This window comes from Psammomys obesus, unplaced genomic scaffold (genome assembly GCF_907164565.1).
Source record: "Psammomys obesus unplaced genomic scaffold, mPsaObe1.curated_primary_1811, whole genome shotgun sequence".
Classification (NCBI taxonomy): Eukaryota; Metazoa; Chordata; class Mammalia; order Rodentia; family Muridae; genus Psammomys; species Psammomys obesus.
Window position 1 is genome coordinate 756,157 of NW_026596287.1, and position 16,948 is coordinate 773,104.

Genomic DNA, 16,948 nt, shown 5'->3' on the forward strand with positions numbered 1-16,948 from the left:
CTTTGAATACAAGTAGATGAAGAGTCAGTTAACAATCTTTCACAACTAAAAAAAAAAAAAAAGTGTGTGTGTGTGTACTTTTTCTTTTAACTCTTCTCTACTTATATGCATTGCTGGGGGACTGACCACAGAGCCTCATGCTCTAGGCTAACACAGTGTACAGCCACAGCTGCTCTTCGCTCCTTTGAACGGATGTTGGAAATCGCTTATATGACTCCTGTGAATTCCTTCAGAATTCACCTTCATGAGAAAAGATGATAGATGCCCAGTGGACATGCCAAATGAATCCAAGTTCATTTAGAAGGAGAGGAGCACCCAGAGCAGTGGGGAGGGCAAGGTAGAGCCAAGCACACTGCCATAAAACATTCTTTTCCAAGAGAAGTTTTATCAAGCTCCTCAGGCACCATTGTTCTCCATTGGTTGGTTCTCTTTGTGTTTTTTGTTTGTTACTTGGTGTCCAGTAATTGGGTTGACGGTGGCAGATTTAACTACACATATTTATTGGAAGCAGTCTAATAGCATTGTCTTCTTCTGTCTCTTTCCTTCTTCCGCAAACTGTTTACAGCTTAAAGGGTTAGTTTCTCATGTCACTCACCTTCCTGCTCACATTCCTACCTCTAGAACCCATGAACAAATGTTGTGAACCCCTCATGTTACAGGCTGACTCCATCACCTTTCCAGCCAACAATTAGCCTGTGCTGCCAGTGAAAATGGTAGCTACTGATTCTGTTCCTACCTATATGTGAACTAACTTTCCTCCTAAGGGTCTGGATGGCTCAATCGGTAGAGCATCAGACATTTAATCTGAGGGTTCAGAGTTCAAGTCCCTGTTCAGGCACTGGTGTTTTTCCTTATTTGAGAGAGTAACTGGTAACTCTCCCCTTACTAAACTCACCAATGGCTTAGTGAGATTTTAATCTACTCCAAGCAGATAGATAACAGTTTTTAAATGTACCCTTCCTGATGAACACACAGTACAAAAGCTTCACAGAAGAGCTTCACTTTTAGGGTAGATAGTTTTAAAAAAACATTTAAATATTCACTATGTTGAAACACAAGACTTAGATTTTCTGCCCTTCCCTCTCACAGCTGAGCTCTTTGGCAGATGGGGGGCTCTCCACCAAATTGTTGTCTGTCCTATTGTAACATCAGGAGGTTATTTATTAGCAAGCCCTGCTGTGGGACAAATCCACAACCTCCTGGAAATAGCTTGCCCTGTCGCTAGTCACCATTGCAGTTTGGGGCAACTGAGTGTTAACAGTGTGGCTGACAGAAGAGAAGGCTATGGGCTGTTTGTTGTTGTTTAAATATGTATTTTCCCTACCTACCAATGATTATAACTTGCAGATAATAAAGTCTCTATGAACAATTCTAAGGAGAAAAAAAAAAAAAAAAAAAACCACCAAAACCCAAAACAACCTCCTAGAATGAATATGTTCAGTCAAATCAAGGATCAAGGGTAAACTTTGTTTTTTTAATTTTTATATTAATTTATTTTATATGTACGGGTCTTTGTCCGAATGTTTGTATGTATACCACATGTGTGCCTGGTGCCCGCAGAGGTCAGAGGAGGGTGTTAGATCCCCTGGAGCAGGATGGTTGTGGATTACCATGTGGGGTAGAGGAACCAAGCTTCCAGGACCTTCTGCAAGAGCAACAAGTGCTCTTAACTGCTGAGCCATCTCTTCAGCCCCTTGTTTGTTGTTTGTTTAAATGATATTGGACAAGAGTGAATTTACCTGGTGAGATGGTATTTTATTTCAAATTTTGAGAAATCTAAATTATGTGGTGTGTTGTGAATACACATGTGCCGGTGTCCTTGGAGTCCTAAATATTGTTTATTATTCCCTGAGGAGTTGCCTGGGGTTATGGGTGCCGGGAACCCAACCAGGGTATTTCTGCAAGTGTCTTCACTGTGGAGCTACGGCTCCAGCCTTTGTGACTGACATGTTAATGAGGGAAACAGAATATAATAGTAACAGGATGCCCGGCTGATGCCCACGCCTTCAGTCCCAGCACGCGGGAGGCAGAGGCAGACAGACCGCAGAGTTCCAGGCAAGCCTAGGCTAAGAGTGAGTTCCAGGACAGCCAACGCTGAGCAGAGAAACCATGTCTCAAACAGTAACAAACAACAAACAAACCAAGCGAAAACAAATACAGAATAGCAATGGGGAAAGAGTGTAAACTCCATAAGTAAAACACTACTTTGGTGGAGGGGCTGGAGAGATGGCTCATTGGCTATACCACCTTTTGGGTACCACCACCCACGTGGTGGCTCACAGCTTCCTGTAGCTCCAGTTTCAGGAGGTCAGAAGCCCTCTTCTGACCAGCACCCAGCACACATTTGACTCACAGACATACATGCGGGGCAACAGTCATGCTCATAAAGAAATAAATATTTAAAAGGAAATATTACTCAGTGGGTTTGGCATCTCCGTTTCTCATAAATATAGATGTGGATAAATGTTCATTATGATTTAATGTTGCAGTCAGAAAAGTTTGAAAATAGGTGTGTGGACTTTGCATGGGCGCCTGCGCACCTGAAGAGGCCGCGAGATCCTTTATGGACGCTTGTACGCCAGCACGTGGACGCTGGAAATGGAACTAATTGACCTCTACAGAGCAGAGCGATCGGTGCTTTAAAACCACTGAGCCACTTCGGCAGCCCCAGGATTTGCCTTTGGGTAACTAAATTTGAAGCGTTCTCTTGCTTCCGGAAGCGCCTTGTCGGCGTCGTACACCGTTGTTCTCCTCAGCCCTGTCGGAAGCCCTTACCGGAACTACCCCACACGGAGTTCGGTGGAAACTGCCCTTAGTCACGTACCCTTTTGAATTGCGAAGCCACTTGGGGCCAATCCTGTGCTCTTGAAACCAAATTGGGGGGGGGGGGAATCGCCTGTAAGACTTGCGCAGACAACAGCGAGGACGCCGCGTGGCTCGGTGCCCGGAGGAGCCGGCTCAGTAGTCGTGGGTCTCTGCTCCGCGTGGTGCAAAGAGTGGGGAAAAGAACATCGCACACAAAAACAAACCAAAGAGAAGCCTGGAAAACCGAACTTCATCGTTAGGGACTGAAAAGGGAGCCGGCTTCCATGTGAGCAGAGTGGCGCAGCGGAAGCGTGCTGGGCCCATAACCCAGAGGTCGATGGATCGAAACCATCCTCTGCTAGTTGCTTTTTACACACTGCAACTGCTCCCGTACACAACGGTAGATCAGACTTAATCAGTCGGTTTTATATAGTCTTTTCTCACAGCCTCTTAGCAAAGTTCTCCTACAGGACGCCTTCAGTAAGCCCTCAGATCTGTTCCCGAAAACTGTGTATGTAGATTATTTCCTTTCTGATGTCCAGCAAAATTTCACTCAACTAATGTTCACCCAGAAGGAGATAGCACATTCCATGTACTTTTGTTACACCTCTTTTATTAATGGCTTGCTTTTTCTTGTATCTGAAAACTAACAAAGAGCAGCTTTATTGTTCCAACTAGTTGTTTTCCATTTCTCATTGTTTTTTGTTGTCTCAAAAAATGTCTTTTGGGTGCTCAGTGGACAGGCACATATTGGCGATGACATTTACAGTTCTTGTAAACATGGTTTCTCTTGGGCTCCCTGTAAACAAAATAAATACCAAATCCTGTGGAATGAAGTACCTCCTTAGCTATTTTTCCTGAGTCCAAGAATGCATTTGCAGTAACAAGCAGTCATAGTATTTGCTGCACATATTTCTGGGTGTCACAGAGTCCTGTGGTTTCCTTAGAGCTCCAAACCGACTTTGGCATTCAGAGGTTCAAGCTCATACCCAGACGAACTGGATTTTTATTCCTTCTGAGTTAAGTTTCCAAATTCTGTACCTGACAATGAATATTGAAGGAACTGTGGATTAAGTGTCCCATGTATCCTAGAATGTGACTTAAAAGGTCATTTTGAAACCTTTAGTCCTCCTGGAAGATGGTGTGTTTCGCATGTGAAAGAGATGTGGGACACTAGAGGTCAGGGGCCAGGTCTGACACCTCTAAAACACCATGCAGTGACCATGCTACATGCTGGTGTTTCTAACCCTATGTGCTTTCTAAGTCATGTGGGAAAGCCAATCTTTCTTAAAAAATTAAGGAGAAATTGTGAGGGTGGGGCAGAAAAAGTGCACCGCTCTGGAGTCGCAGCCTCTGCCCGCTGAGAATCAGCAGCTAACACTTGCTGTGAAGGTTGCCAACACAAAGACAAAATTACTTTTTTATTTTAATTGTCTTTTTTTTTTCCTCCATGACAGGATTTCTCTGTGTGGCCTTGGCTGTCCTGGACTTGCTTTGTAGACCAGGCCCGCCTGCCTCTGCCTCCCTGAGTGCTGGGATTACAGGTGTGTGCCACCATGCCTGGCTTCTTTCTTTCTTTTTAACTTATTTAAATTTTTTTTTTTTTTTCAAAACAGGTTTCTCCATGTAGCCCTATCTGTCCTGGAACTAACTCGATAAACCAGGCTGGCCTCAAACTCAGAGATCTGCCTTCCTCTGCCTCCCAAGTGCTGGGATTATGGGTGTGAACCAGTACTGCCTGGTGACATATTATTATACAGAAATATTTTCAAATAAAAGTTTGGAAAAGCCAGACATGCTGCATCGCATATGCCATCTGCCCTAGCTATTGGGAGGCAGAGGCAGGTGGATCTCTGACTTGAGGCCAGATTGGTCTCCACAGTAACTTCCGGGCCAGCCGTGGCTGCATAGTGACAATCTGCCTCAGTCTCAAAAAAAAAAAAAAAAACAAATCAAAACAAAACAAAGCAAAACTTTACATACCGTTAAACCAGAAATAAGACCTGAATATATATGACTTGGGTAGGAGCTCCTCTCTGACATTTTGTGGAAATTTCACAAATAAAACCACTGGGTTCACAGAGGCAATAACCTGGATTCCTGTAGTTTACTGTTCTTTATCCTGTTAGTTGCCACCCAGGAGCCACTTCATGATTTCATTTAAATTCCTTAGCATTTAAAGAAACTTTATGTCTCACCTAAACATATATATGATTGTTCATAAAAACAATGAACAAGGTGCAACTCTGAGAAGTGTTAAACTTGTTTTTTTTTTTAAGACTTATTTATTATGTATACACTGTTCTTCTACCTGCACTCCAGAAAAGAGCACCAAATCACAGTATAGATGGTTGTGAGCCACCCACCATATGGTTGCTGGGAATTGAACTCAGGACCTCTGGAAGAACAGTCAGTGCTCTTAATTTCTGAGCCACTTCTTTAGCCCCTTAATGTTATTTTTTTCATAAAACTGTGTTTGTTTCCTCAGTTTCTCTCTTAATCTGGCTATCACACAAATAACTGACACTAGTTTATATGTGTTTCATAATAAGCTTTTTATATTTGTTTATATATATGTTTATATTTGTTTAAGAATAACACAATAACTGAGCAGTTATTACTTTCTTCTTAACCCTCTAAGCTAATCTGGTCTCCTCTCAGCATACATCCCAGAGATACTTGCACTTTGTAGCTTCATTTGCTCCAGCTCATCTCCTGATGTCATCTGCACATCTCCCATGGCTGAATCCCTTACTTCCTCCTCTAACTCCACCTCCTTAGGCTGGCAGGATAGGTCCAGCCTATTCTCTCTCCTACTCAGCGATTGGTGTAAGCTGCTTTATTGGCATATCAGGGGACAATTGGGGAGCAGTGTTTACACAACATTAAGACAGGAGATTCTCAGAACAAGAATTGCAACCAGCTATGGGGGATACAGAAATCAGCTTCTGAATTACACAATAACCTTATGTCTGCAAGTCCCCCTCTTTCTCTTACGATAACAAACTATATGTAATAATAACAATTATGAAAACTATAAGGTAAGATTTACATTTATATATTTGGCACCCTTGGATAAAATATTCTACTATCTAGCAATTTCTGTCACCTTAATCAATTTAAGTTTAACTGTGAGAACATAACTACCTGCTCTTCAGCCCCATCAGAAACTTGAGAAGGAATACATATTACCTAAGTATGTAGGAAGCTCAGACAAACAGTTTCTTAAAGTGCAGACTATTTGGATGCCTGGAGAGTCCCCAGAGTTCTCTATGACACGGGAGCAATCATGTTCAGCCCTCTGGCTCAGAATATTTGACAGACTTTTCTGTGAAGCAGAAATTATAAAAGACTTGCCTTGTCCTTGCACGTAGACTCTCCTGCATCCAGTTTGTCCAGTTTTGGACAGTATTCTGTCTGTGATTGACACAAGGTCATTTTCTCTCCCTGTGGCCAGCTTGTCACATATGAAGCCTTTGAAGTAGAGCAGGGGTGCTGCCAGGAGCAGGCCTGTCTCATCCTCAAAAGAACCTTAAGTTAGTAAAATCTTTCAACGCTATATTCTCTAGATCTATGAGGTTTTTGAAGCCCGTCTATCTCATCTGAATTGTTTGTTTTTAACTATTTTTATCTGTCAATCTAGAAAACATAATTTTGTTAATTAACAAACTAGTATCTAACATGACCATAAATTTGTGTGACCTTTAGCATGCATTTCTTACTTATCCTAAATAGTTGGTAATAGCAGCTGTCAAAAGAACTGGAACTTAACATTGCAGTTTTAAGAATTACATAGTTACAATACCTTAGCATGTTGTAACAAAATATAATACAAAGATTTATACCAATGTAAGATTTTTGGCTTATCGATACTCTTTGTTCTCAAAGTGGATCCAATAATCTACCCTTTTACTTATTGTCCATCTCTTAAGGAAGCTAGCTATAACTCTTACTGACCAGTCTCTGCATACTGAGAAAGCTCAGAGTGTAACTAAAGTCTGATGGAAACAGTCTGTGATGCTGGGTGATCTAACTAGCACTTTTGAAATTGTTCCAGATGCAGATTTTCAAGGAAACAGTTATTGAGGCCATTTGTGAAGTAGGATCACCTGAGCTACTGGTCTTATCTTTTTTGGTGTCTGGTCCTCTTTTGTTGTTGTTGGTTTTGTTTTTTGGGACAGGGTTTCTCCATGTAGCCTTGGCTGTCCTGGACTTGCTTTGTAGACTAGGCTGGACTTGAATTCACAGAGATTCACCTGCCTCTGCCTCCCTTAGTACTGGGATTACAGGCATGTGCCAACATGCCTGGCTGTGTCTGGTCCTCTTGCTCTGCAAAATATGCACATTTTCAAGGGTATTATTCATTTTTTTGTATTAATATATGCATCATTCATGCACTAAGCACAGTTCTGTTAAAGATTCTCTGCTTTCTGTTTGAGCAGGTAAGCCATTTGTTTTTCTACACATGTTAGTTTGGACTGTATAGCAAAACTTTAAAATAATTTTTTATCTATGTCATTTAGAAGAATGGCATGATAAGTCCTGAGGATTTTGTAGCCAAAGATTTATTGGCCATGTATAGCTGAAGTCCTGGCTAGTGACATTTTTATGCCTCAGTCAATCTCAAAGCTGTTCCTGTGTGGAGGGGTCAGCAAATTATGTTACCTGTCCTGTTTTGTCGTCTTGATTTCTTTCCTTCTGTCTGCAGCCAAGATCTTCAGGCGGTCTCCCCCTGTCAAATCTGATTTCCATCAGAATACATAGCTTTTCCTTTCCTGTTGAGGCAAGAGCATATTCTGCTCCCCAACAAAATGCATTTCCTGTCTTCCATTTTGGTTTTTTGTTTGTTTGTTTGTTTGTTTGTTTGTTTGTTTTGTTTCAGACAGGGCTTCTCTGTGTAGCCTTGACTGTCCTGGATGTTGGAGAGCTAGCGGGTCTCGAACTCACAGAGATCCACCTGCCACTGCTTCACCCTAGTACTGGGATTACAGGCATGCGCCACGGAGCCCAGCTCTGTCCTCCATTTTGGAATTAGCAGTTTTATATGCTGATCTAATTCAGCAGTTCTTTCTAAAATCCAGTATATCCTTGCAGGTGTGCTACTTGTCTCATTTAAAAAATTTAAAATCAATATATCATTATTTAATCTGTTTTGGGAAGATATATTTTCCTTCTGTTTTAAGACCATCTTTAAAAATTATTATTAGATCTTTTCATAATTGTTTAACCTATAGGATTATAAGTTATATCTGTGACAGTTTTCATGTCATAATGCCAGAAAAAGAGTTGTATTTCAATGGATATACATGCTGAAGCACCATCAGCCCCAATTTGTAAAGGCATCTCCAAGACAGTTACCATCTCTAACAAATGTGTAACCTTAGAATCATGCTCTCCAGAACTACAGGCAAAAGCCCATTGGAATTCTGAATATGACCTGGTGAATATATTTCAGATCTCCAAACTCTGCAAAATGTAGCATGCCTGCCACTATATGAACTTGTTCCAAGGCAACACCAAACAGAATCTGCATTTCTGCTTTAGCATATAGACTTTTATCCAGTAACTGAACTTTAACAATAATGCAAAATATCCAGTCTGACCATGCTGGCCTATAGCCTAAGCCTTTCTACCCAGCATCTCAGTGGCTGCCATTCTGCAATTTCTTCAGGCCTTTGTGTACTATTCTCATCTGGAACTATTATTTTTGTGTTCTTGTAAGTTCCAGATTGGATTTCTCTGATGCTTCCCTATTTTGCTTCAAAGATTCCTCCAACCTCTGTTCTATGGCCTCTAATTTAGCATCTAGTTCTCAGTATTTTCCTTCTCCAAGTTTGTCTTATTCTGATGTCTCCCCAAACAGATATACAAAAGTGAAATAGTCACTGAAAAAATTATTTGTATGCTAAGAGGAAGAAATTCAAATGCAATCCAGAACCACTGTGTCTGCCTCCATTTTCAACATAGAAAATAATCTTTTATAATCTCAAAGCCTCTCCCCTAAGGACTTTACTTTCTTAGACCCAGCTTCCCTTTTAGACCTTACCAGTTCAGATGCAAAGCTTCTCTCATTGGCTCCTGCTTCCAGGGAGAGGCTTTTGCCTCCCCCAAGGGATCCTGACCTCTCCCCAACTCTGGGAAGTTACTGGGTTCACAAGTATTTGCTGCAAGAGTCAGGCCAGCAAGAACCCCTTCTCAAAGAGATTTAGCTTCCTGCCTCGACTAGGAAAGTCTGGCTTTGAGTAGCTTGCTTTTAGAACCACTTTTTTTCTTAGCAAGGGCTTCCTAAAAGAACTGCCTCTGAAGTTTGTATCAGTTTTCCTTTTTTCTGCAGCCAGCTGGAGGCCTTGCTGCTCTGCAGATTGAGGGGGTAGGGGTTCTAGTCAAGAAGCTGTGAACTCCTGTCTTAGAAATTGTGCTTTTTCTCTTAATGAACAGAACTAAGAAACTGTTTTCTGTTTAAGTTTATAGTCTACGTAAGTTCTGGTTAGACTTGCGTAAATTCTGCCCCAATTTACGCCAAAATATCAATGTTGTTTTTACAAAACTGTGTTTGTTTCTCGGTTTCTCTCTTAACCCAGCTATCACAAATAATTGAGACAAATTATATATATATATATATATATATATATATATATATATATATATATATTAAGCTTCACAACACAATAACTGAGCAGTTATTTATTCTTAATCCTTTTAACTAATCTGGTTTCCTTCCAGGGTACATCCCAGAGATACTTGCACTCTGTAGCTTCACTTGCTGCAGCTCCTCTCCTGATGTCATCTGGGCCTCTCCTGCGGTGGAACCTAACTCCTCCTCCCCTGGCTGGCAGGAAATCCAGCCCTATTCTCTCCCCTGCCCAGCAATTGACTGTCAGCTGCTTTGTTGGAATATCAGGGGACAGTCGGGGAGCAGTGTTTACACAACATTGAGAGAGGAGATTCTCAGAACGATGATTGCAACCAGATATGGGGGGGGGGGAGGTACAGAAATCAGCATTTGAATTACCTTATTCCGACAGAGAAGCTCAGGGCTCTCTGCTGTCCGGCTAGACCCCAGCATCTTTCACTGTCTTAATCCCCTTGTTTAAAAATCTGTGCTAAAGATGTCTTTCAATACACTCCTGACAGGTTTTGTACATGGGCTCCAAAGAGACACTGAGATGGATTTTTGGATGTAAGAAATTCAAGTGTTATTAATGCCATAGACAGATAGACCACAGCATAGCAGTTCTGAGGAGAGTTAGGGCCTGAGCATCACAGAGAAACAACATGCAAGGCTCTGAAAAGAATCCAACTCTCATGTCAGAGCCTGCAGTTGGGTTTTACAGCTCTTTGAGGAAGGGGGATGTGCAGCCAGGCTTTCAGATTCCTCAGCAGGACACAGGGAAGGAAAGGAAGTAAGAATGTGTTGCCATCAACATTCCTTGCAGGTACCTGGAAGTCTTTTAGCTAGAGTGTCTCACAGATAATGGCTTGGAACTCACTATGTAAACCAGTCTGGCTTGAAACCCACTTTGTAGACCAGGCTGGCCTGGAAGTCACAGAGACGCCCCTGGGATGGGGTGCCTGTTGGTATCTGTGGATGAGCAGCACTCTGATCTAAAGTCACATTCTTAGACTTTTTGTTTATAAGAGGGGACCCTGACTCTGCCCAATGGGATTGCTTCTCCTCAGAGCTCCTGCTCTGATATTCTCTGTCCATAGCATGTTCTTCCATTAACTGTCTTAGGTCCAACAATCTGCCTCAGGGTCCCCTTGAATCCTAAACCCACCTTTCAGCTCTTAACTATGCTTTACACTGGCCTGGCCGGAAATTCTTTTCAGTGGCGAAGCAAAATATCCAGCTTTACTCGAATGGAGGTCTCTGAAAGGGGACTGTGGACATGACTTTGTCATTCTTCTGCCTCAGCCTTAAGCAACCAGTAGTCATCTCTGTGGATTCGCTTACTCTGTTTCATATAAACAGAATTACATGTGTAGTTTTAGTGAATTCATAGTTGTCTGTTGTCAGGACCCATTGTAAATCCAACCTATGTCCCATGCAATCATCCTCACCCAAATTCCAGTTCACTTCCTTCCCCAGCTCCTCTATGCCACCACCTCTTGGGGGTCACCTCATAGCTGAACACATCTCTCTTCATTCTTGTCCTGCTTTCCATGGCTAGTGGCATCTCAGCGTGATCTTCTACAGCTGTTTAATATTTGGAGATGCTCTCTTTTTCGGTACACGAATGTTCACAATTTCTATAGTTTCTGATTTTCGTCTAGTAACTTGTGTGTGTGTAGTGCACCGTATGACTGAATGTTTGTGCGCTCTTGCGTACGTGTAGATGTTCTCCACTTTAAAATTTTAAATATTATGTTTAAAGTTAAACAATTACATTTTGTGTGTGCACTGTGTGTGTGTGTGTGGGGGGTCTGTGCGGGAACATGCTATGTCGTGCATGTGGAGGTCGGAGGACAACTCGTGGGAGTCAGCTCTCTCCTTCCACCAAATGGATCCTAAGGCTTGGCCATCTTGTCATACTATTTTGTGGGAGTTTTGTGTGGCCAGCTGGGTTTTGTTGTTGTTTGTTTGTTTGTTTGTTTGTTTACTTATTTTGTTTTGGTGCAACGTAAGATTCCATCTCATACCTGGGCTGGCAGAGTTCTTTGATGCTAACTCCACGCCCCTGGCCGTACAGGGAGGGGTGTAGAGTGAAACTTTCTGTATCTTTATTGTAGAGAAGTTAGCTTCGCCTTTAACTCCTACCAGCTTATTCAACACACTATTTCTGCAAGAGAATTAAGGTTTGATGGTGAAGAGGAGCACCAAGTGTCTTCTAGGTAGTCCCTTTCCTGCCAGGGTTCAGTCGAACGAACTTACAAACTGTGGTCTTACCCAGGGAAAGTACGAAGCTGGGGTTGGCCACCAGGAGGCACTGACAGAAGCCACTGCTGTTAGCTCAGTCATCAGGGTCGACAGCTCACAATGCGCTGTAGCCTGCCTACGCTTCTGTCCACGCCATGCCGTCGCGTCGTGAGCACTCTTGAGCCCACCCACCTCTACCCTCCCCAGGTATGCTGTAGGACTCCAATCGCTCAGGGTCGCCCCCGGCTCAGAGTTTGGAGAACCGGCACGCTGACGGCCGGGTCCTGGCTGGATGCTGGACGCCGAGCCCCCTTGAGCTCTGCCGGGGTCGCACTGGAGGAAGTCAGTGCGGCGCTCGGACCGCAGATCCCGGAGCCGGCGGACACGGCTGCCGAGGCTCGTGTGTGGCCAGCTCCCCTGGTCGCCCTCGCGCTTTCCTTGCGCTCGTGGCCCAACCGTCACTCGAGCGGCGGATGCTTGGATTCGGCCACCTCCGCCGACGCCCGAAACACCAGCAGCTGAAGCAGGGCTGGCAGTCACCGCCCGCCCTCGCCTCTCCGCATGGGCAGCTACCTGGGCAAAGTGGGGTCTTCGCCGCGGTCCCCAGCACAGGGGCGCGCAGACGCAAGGGAGAAGCCGGCAACCCGCAGGCCTGCTAGGCCCCTCTACCAGGTCCACCGGGTGCAGCACGTCCACCGCGCCCAGCCCGCCCGGCGACACAGGCCAGCTCGGAGGCCGCCCAACTGGGATCCCGCCAATGCCGCCGCCTTCGTCAGCGAGGCCTGGAGGCGCTTCCCCATGAAGAGGCCGCGGAACCCTCTCATGGGCTCTCTTCCTTCAGACTGGTGGGAGAGTTACCTCAAGCGTAATATTTGGTCCCTTCGTCACCCGAGGGCCACCTGGAGTCCGGTGACGGTCAAGATCTCGCCTCCTGAGCGGAGACCACGGCCCTTGTTCTCAGCCTCAAGAGTGGTGAACTCCGCCGGACCCTCAGAGGAGCCACCCGGCGGCTGTGGAAAGGACCCGGTGCTGAGGGCCCTCCTCGAGTGCAGCAAAGGGAGAGCCAGGTGGGAAGAGCCCCTCTTCCCTGACGCCTCCGACAGTAGACGGAATTCCGTCACTGCGTGGTCCGCCTTTAAGCCCCTGTTGAAAAGTGGGTCCACCGTTTCCTTTGTGGCCAGACCTGGGTCTCTGAAGAGGAGCCTTCATGCCCAGAGTTCTGATCATAAATATAGGAAGTCCAGTTGCTCCTCCATGCCCTTCTTGGCAAGCATACACACAAGGGGCCCACCCAGCACTAAAAGAAATGCTATTACCAGCTCTTACAGTTCTTCCAGAGATCTCTCAGAGGCTTGGAAGAGACATTTTTCCGAGACATCAGTCCAGACTCCAGAATGGCCACTGAAAAAGACAGGGAAAAGTCCTAATTCTCATCCCTTAGTCACATCGAGCGGCTCTGAGCAGCTGGATGGGAGTATTTCTCTGCTGCAGTCTGATGCTGGGGACCTGCTGATGGCACCTTGCCAGCAAGGTTATTTTGTTACTGAAGAGGACGCAACCGTAGAGGGGCAAGCTGGGCTGAGCAACCAAACCACAGAAGCTATAACCGGGACTGACACAGACTCCTTTCCCGAGGCCAGGGCTGGTATTCAGCCTCCGTTGACTCTCAGCTGGCCTTCTGAGACCATACTCAGTACCCAGATGAGCCCTCTGCTGAAAAGCTTAAAGAACATGCCTGTCCCACACGGGTGCTCAGAGTTAGAGCACCTTCAAGGCATCTCTTCAGACTCAAAACTCGAAACTGCTTCCATCCAGGCGTCTCCAAGTTCTCCCACAACACCAGTCACTGATTCCACCTGGCCATCTTCAATCTCTCAGGCTCACAGGTCTGCTGTGCTCCCACACTCACCTGTCATTATCCCCGCAGCACCCACCACACAGAGCACTTTGCTTGGGGTGGTGAGCAGCCCAATTTTCCACCTTCCCACATCTGTACTTCCTGTGGACCCTTCTGCTCACTTAGCCTTAAGATCTGTTTGGGGGACCCTGCAGAGCAGTGAGGTGACAGCCTCCTCATACTCCAGGATTTCTGTCATGGAGGAGGGATCCACAGATTCTTCTCCCTCCACGACCCCAGGCACCTTAGGGCCCACCTTTAGGCCTATCTTTGGCAGTATAGAGCCACTTACTCTGTCCACAACAGCTCCTGTGTCTGCTAGGCAGCCCTCTCCTTCACTGAGCTCCGCGTCCACCCATCTTCCCCACGGCCTAGCCACCATGGCCCCCTGTGTACTTACATCCGCCATTACACCCAGCACGTCCAAAGACCCCGGTGTGGATTTGAACATAGTGACCAGCGCCATGGGCAAGTCCTACTCTGTTCCTTCTTGCCACCATTTCCTGCTAGGAGCTTCCCAGGGCTTTCCCCCAGCCACGGATTTAATTTTTCCCTGCCTACACCCCTCGATCCCCACTGTACACACAGTCACCATCTTTAGCCAGGTTCTCACGAGTGCCATCCAGATATCCCCTCTCAGAAGCACCGCCAAACTGAAGGGCAGGAGCAGACCCCTGGCAACTTTGGGCTTGTCGTCCACAAACCAGCCTCCCATGACCTCAAGCATCTCTAGTGTGACTTCAGCACTCAGAGCGTCTTTGGGGTCAAGCCCAAAGCCACCTTCTCCGTCATCCCAAAGAAGTACTTCCCAGTCTTCACTTGAGGTCACAGGTGGGCTGAAGCAATGTTCTCTCCAGCTAGCCCCTGCCCCAAGCTTCAGTACCTCTTTCCTTTCAGAGAAATCAGTTGTGTCCCCAACTCAGGTGCCACCTTCTGCTCAACCTGTCCTTAGCAAGACTGCACAGCCAGATTCTGGGGAGTTGATGTCTTCAGCTTCCAGTACCCACACTCCCGCCAGCGTCCAGTCAGGCCTCGGCAGCACTCTAGCTGGTTTTCCACTCAGTGAAACTAGTTCAGCCACGCTTGGGGTTGTCAGGCAGAGCCACCAGAGCGGGGGCTTCAGCTCCGTATTTGGTAGTACAGCCCCTAGACCTTTTGCTTTTGGAGGATTAGTGACCCCTATGGATTGTGGGGAGCCTGAAGTCATTGTGGATGACCCACAAAGCCCTTCTGAAGCAAGAGAGAGTGAGACCCCAAGCACTCTGGCTCCCTTGGTACAATGCTGGAACCAGAGTGCACAGGGCCTTTCTGGCCAGATCACACCTTTGGCCAGCATAACTGCAAGAAAGACCATGTGTGGGGTCCCCTCCATGGTCCCCTTTGCTCAGAGCACCCCTGTACCTGGAGCAATTAAGGCAAGTAGCAGTCTTGGCTTTGGGATACCTTCTCCAAATGTGCAGGGTTCTGTGGGGCGAGATCCTTTCAGACCACAGGCACCTTCATTCAGTATTGGCACAAAATCTAAAATCCCAAAGAATCGGGAGCCAGGGCGCTCCCGAAGACATCACACTTACAAGAAGTAGCCCACTCTCCCTGTCACATTTCAATGAAAAGCCTCCATCTTTCCCAACTCTATAACAAACACATCTCCAGCCAAAAGTGAAAGCTGCAGGTGTTCCCTCTGTGTGTCCTAAGTCTTCTAAGAAGGTAAATTCCCAATGTGTCATCTAGTGCTGGTGGAGAATGAGGCTGCATGGGACTAACGCCACTGAAGCAGACTGGACACTTTGACACCCTTTCCACACACCCCTGACTGTACAGCTGTGAGCTCCACTCAGGCACAGCCTTCCACAGCAGGAAGATAACGAGTATCTTTGGGAGGAGATAGGTTGACCCTACATCTTAGCCTTCCTTACATCCTAGCCTTCCTTCATTTGAGCTCTAAGAAGTGCTTGCCTGTCTTGAATCCCTTAGAGACACCAAGTTCTTGGTTCTCAGTGCTCGTTCCTCAAGGCTTTCTTGGGAGTGTTTGGGTGTGATCTGATCGATATTCAGCCTATTCTTGAGGATCAAGGTCATCTTTGAGCATTCCCTTGTGTGTTACTCTTCTCACCACTTTATAAAGATGCCCCAGTCTTTTCGCAAAGAGGTAGTGGCTTAGCCTCATCTTTCTTCTGGTCAATTTAATGTACACGACTAGCTAGTGAAGTTTCTGCCTGTCAGACCTGAAAGGTCATCTCTCAGTCTAGGAAAGGGAAGCTCTTGACCAGTTTCTGCCAGGATCTAAGCAGGCTGATTCTTCTTTCCTATCTACCAGCCTCTTCTTTTGCTACCCTCCACTTGGCATTAGTGGAGACTTGCTCTTCTCATTCTGTTAGTTTCTGGTGTGTATGCTTTCAGTTGAGTTTAGAGGAAGAATGGCCTTTAGAGTGGTGGGAAGTTGGCAAAGCCAAATTTCAGTTGCCTAAGTCCACCTGCAACTTGGCTGATTGGACCAGTCAAACAGCACTGCTTCAGGCTGCAAGGGCTGACTCTTAAGTGCACAGCAGCAGTTTGACCTTAGAAGACAGCTTCTCAGGAAGTGGGAAGGCAGAGCAGATGGCCAGGATGCTGAAACCGTCTTTTCTGTCCTTACACCATAGACCACAGGAACAGCAAATGCCCAAGAAGGGAAACCAAAGCTTACATTTCATCTTTACTTCTTTTTATTTGTACCTCATCAAATCAACCCTTACTATATTCACATCTTTCAGGCTCATCAGGGCATGGAGCCCGTAGACCAAACAACAAAGCACCCAAAGGAGAAAACAGCAGGTACCTAAGCTGACTCCAGCTCTGAAACCAATAGGCAGTGCCTGAGTAAGCTGGATATCTTCCTTATCACTTCTTAGGAACCCTACTCACCAAGGCCTGCATGCTTCTTTGGGTACACCTAACCACATTTAAAAATTTTTATTTTACGGATACCTTGGAGAAAGTCTAACTGAAAAAGTAATCAATCTTAAATTGAATGATAAAATAAAAATACATTGTTGAAAAAAAAGGTCTATGCTATAGGAATTACTGTCAAGCTCATATAGATAATGGAGCAGAAATATGTTAGCAAAGTTGCCAGAAGCCACCAACAAAAACTAGATTTAAACCCTAGTGACTGCAGAGTATGCTTATTTTTTACATTCTAATCACTGCCCGACTCTATCTATGGTGGTTGACATCTATCTGTCCATCTATCCATCCATCCACCTATCTATCTATCTGTCCGTCTGTCCATCCATCCATCCGTCCGTCTATCCATCCATCCATCCATTTATTATCTATATATCTGTATCTATCTATCTATCTATCTATCTATCTATCTATCTATCTATCTATCTATCTATCTATCTATC

General features: G+C 45.3%; 1 protein-coding gene and 2 non-coding genes across 3 annotated transcripts; all 3 read left to right on the forward strand.

Annotated features, from left to right (window-relative positions):
- The first annotated feature begins 765 nt into the window (after nucleotides 1-765).
- On the forward strand, nucleotides 766-838 carry Trnak-uuu (transfer RNA lysine (anticodon UUU)). The gene has a single exon. It is a non-coding gene; the product is annotated as a tRNA-Lys (tRNA).
- A 2,256-nt stretch (nucleotides 839-3,094) lies between these two features.
- On the forward strand, nucleotides 3,095-3,166 carry Trnam-cau (transfer RNA methionine (anticodon CAU)). Its single transcript has one exon. It is a non-coding gene; the product is annotated as a tRNA-Met (tRNA).
- A 9,057-nt stretch (nucleotides 3,167-12,223) lies between these two features.
- On the forward strand, nucleotides 12,224-15,172 carry Pom121l2 (POM121 transmembrane nucleoporin like 2). The gene has a single exon (XM_055596930.1). The coding sequence runs from the start codon at nucleotides 12,224-12,226 to the stop codon at nucleotides 15,140-15,142; it is 2,919 nt and encodes a 972-aa protein (XP_055452905.1). The 3' UTR covers nucleotides 15,143-15,172.
- Nucleotides 15,173-16,948: the final 1,776 nt, after the last annotated feature.